Source organism: Octopus bimaculoides, chromosome 27 (assembly GCF_001194135.2).
Source record: "Octopus bimaculoides isolate UCB-OBI-ISO-001 chromosome 27, ASM119413v2, whole genome shotgun sequence".
In the NCBI taxonomy this organism is placed as follows: domain Eukaryota; kingdom Metazoa; phylum Mollusca; class Cephalopoda; order Octopoda; family Octopodidae; genus Octopus; species Octopus bimaculoides.
In genome coordinates, this window is record NC_069007.1 from 8936588 (window position 1) to 8937335 (window position 748).

Here is a 748-nt window from a genome sequence, read left to right on the forward strand (position 1 = left end):
TTGAATTAATATGTACGAACCTGTTGCTGTAGATTCTAAATACGGTGTTGATACGGATGATACTGCAAATTGAAAATAGATATTTTATTCCATGCTGCATTTAAGACAAAATAAAATACATACCCATAACTCAAGTAAACTCTCAATCAATCATTAATCCCCTAATGATGTGACATACATTTCCCACTATTGCCTTTTCCAAATTTGCTTCTTATAATTCACTTTCACACATACACACATACACATACATTCATCTGATGAATTAATATGTACGAACCTGTTGCTGTAGATTCTAAATACGGTGTTGATACGGATGATACTGCAAATTCAAAATAGATATTTTATTCCATGCTGCATTTAAGACAAAATAATATACACGTTCATAACTCAAGCGACTCTCACACAATGGTTTCTTCCCCACTGATGAGGCTGAAAAACCTAGATTCCTTTATTTCAGTAACTTTCAAAATGGCACAAACATGACATACATGTTTCCACTATTGGCTTTTCCAAATTATATCAGAAAGAAGTTAACAGTGATGGTCATTACATATTTTGCTTTTATCAGGGCAAAATTCTGTTTCCAGTTGTGTCCAGGAGTCATTATAGGTACATTACAGACAGGTTTACTCAACTGGTCTATTGACCAATTGAGGAGAATTGGACAACCTAAGGAAATTAATGCTACTTTCATCAGAACCATTTCTGGTTATAAGAAGCAGAGCACTGGAGGAATGGCTTTTGTGTG

General features: G+C 34.2%; 1 protein-coding gene across 1 annotated transcript in view; it reads right to left on the reverse strand.

The window, feature by feature from the left end:
• The window catches only part of LOC106881592 (uncharacterized), a 158543-nt gene that overhangs the window by 126178 nt on the left and 31617 nt on the right, over positions 1 to 748 (reverse strand). Inside the window, exon 21 of the mRNA XM_052977128.1 lies at positions 278 to 319. Within this exon, the coding sequence (XP_052833088.1) occupies positions 278 to 319 (42 nt within the window). The remainder of the gene's footprint in view (positions 1 to 277; positions 320 to 748) is intronic.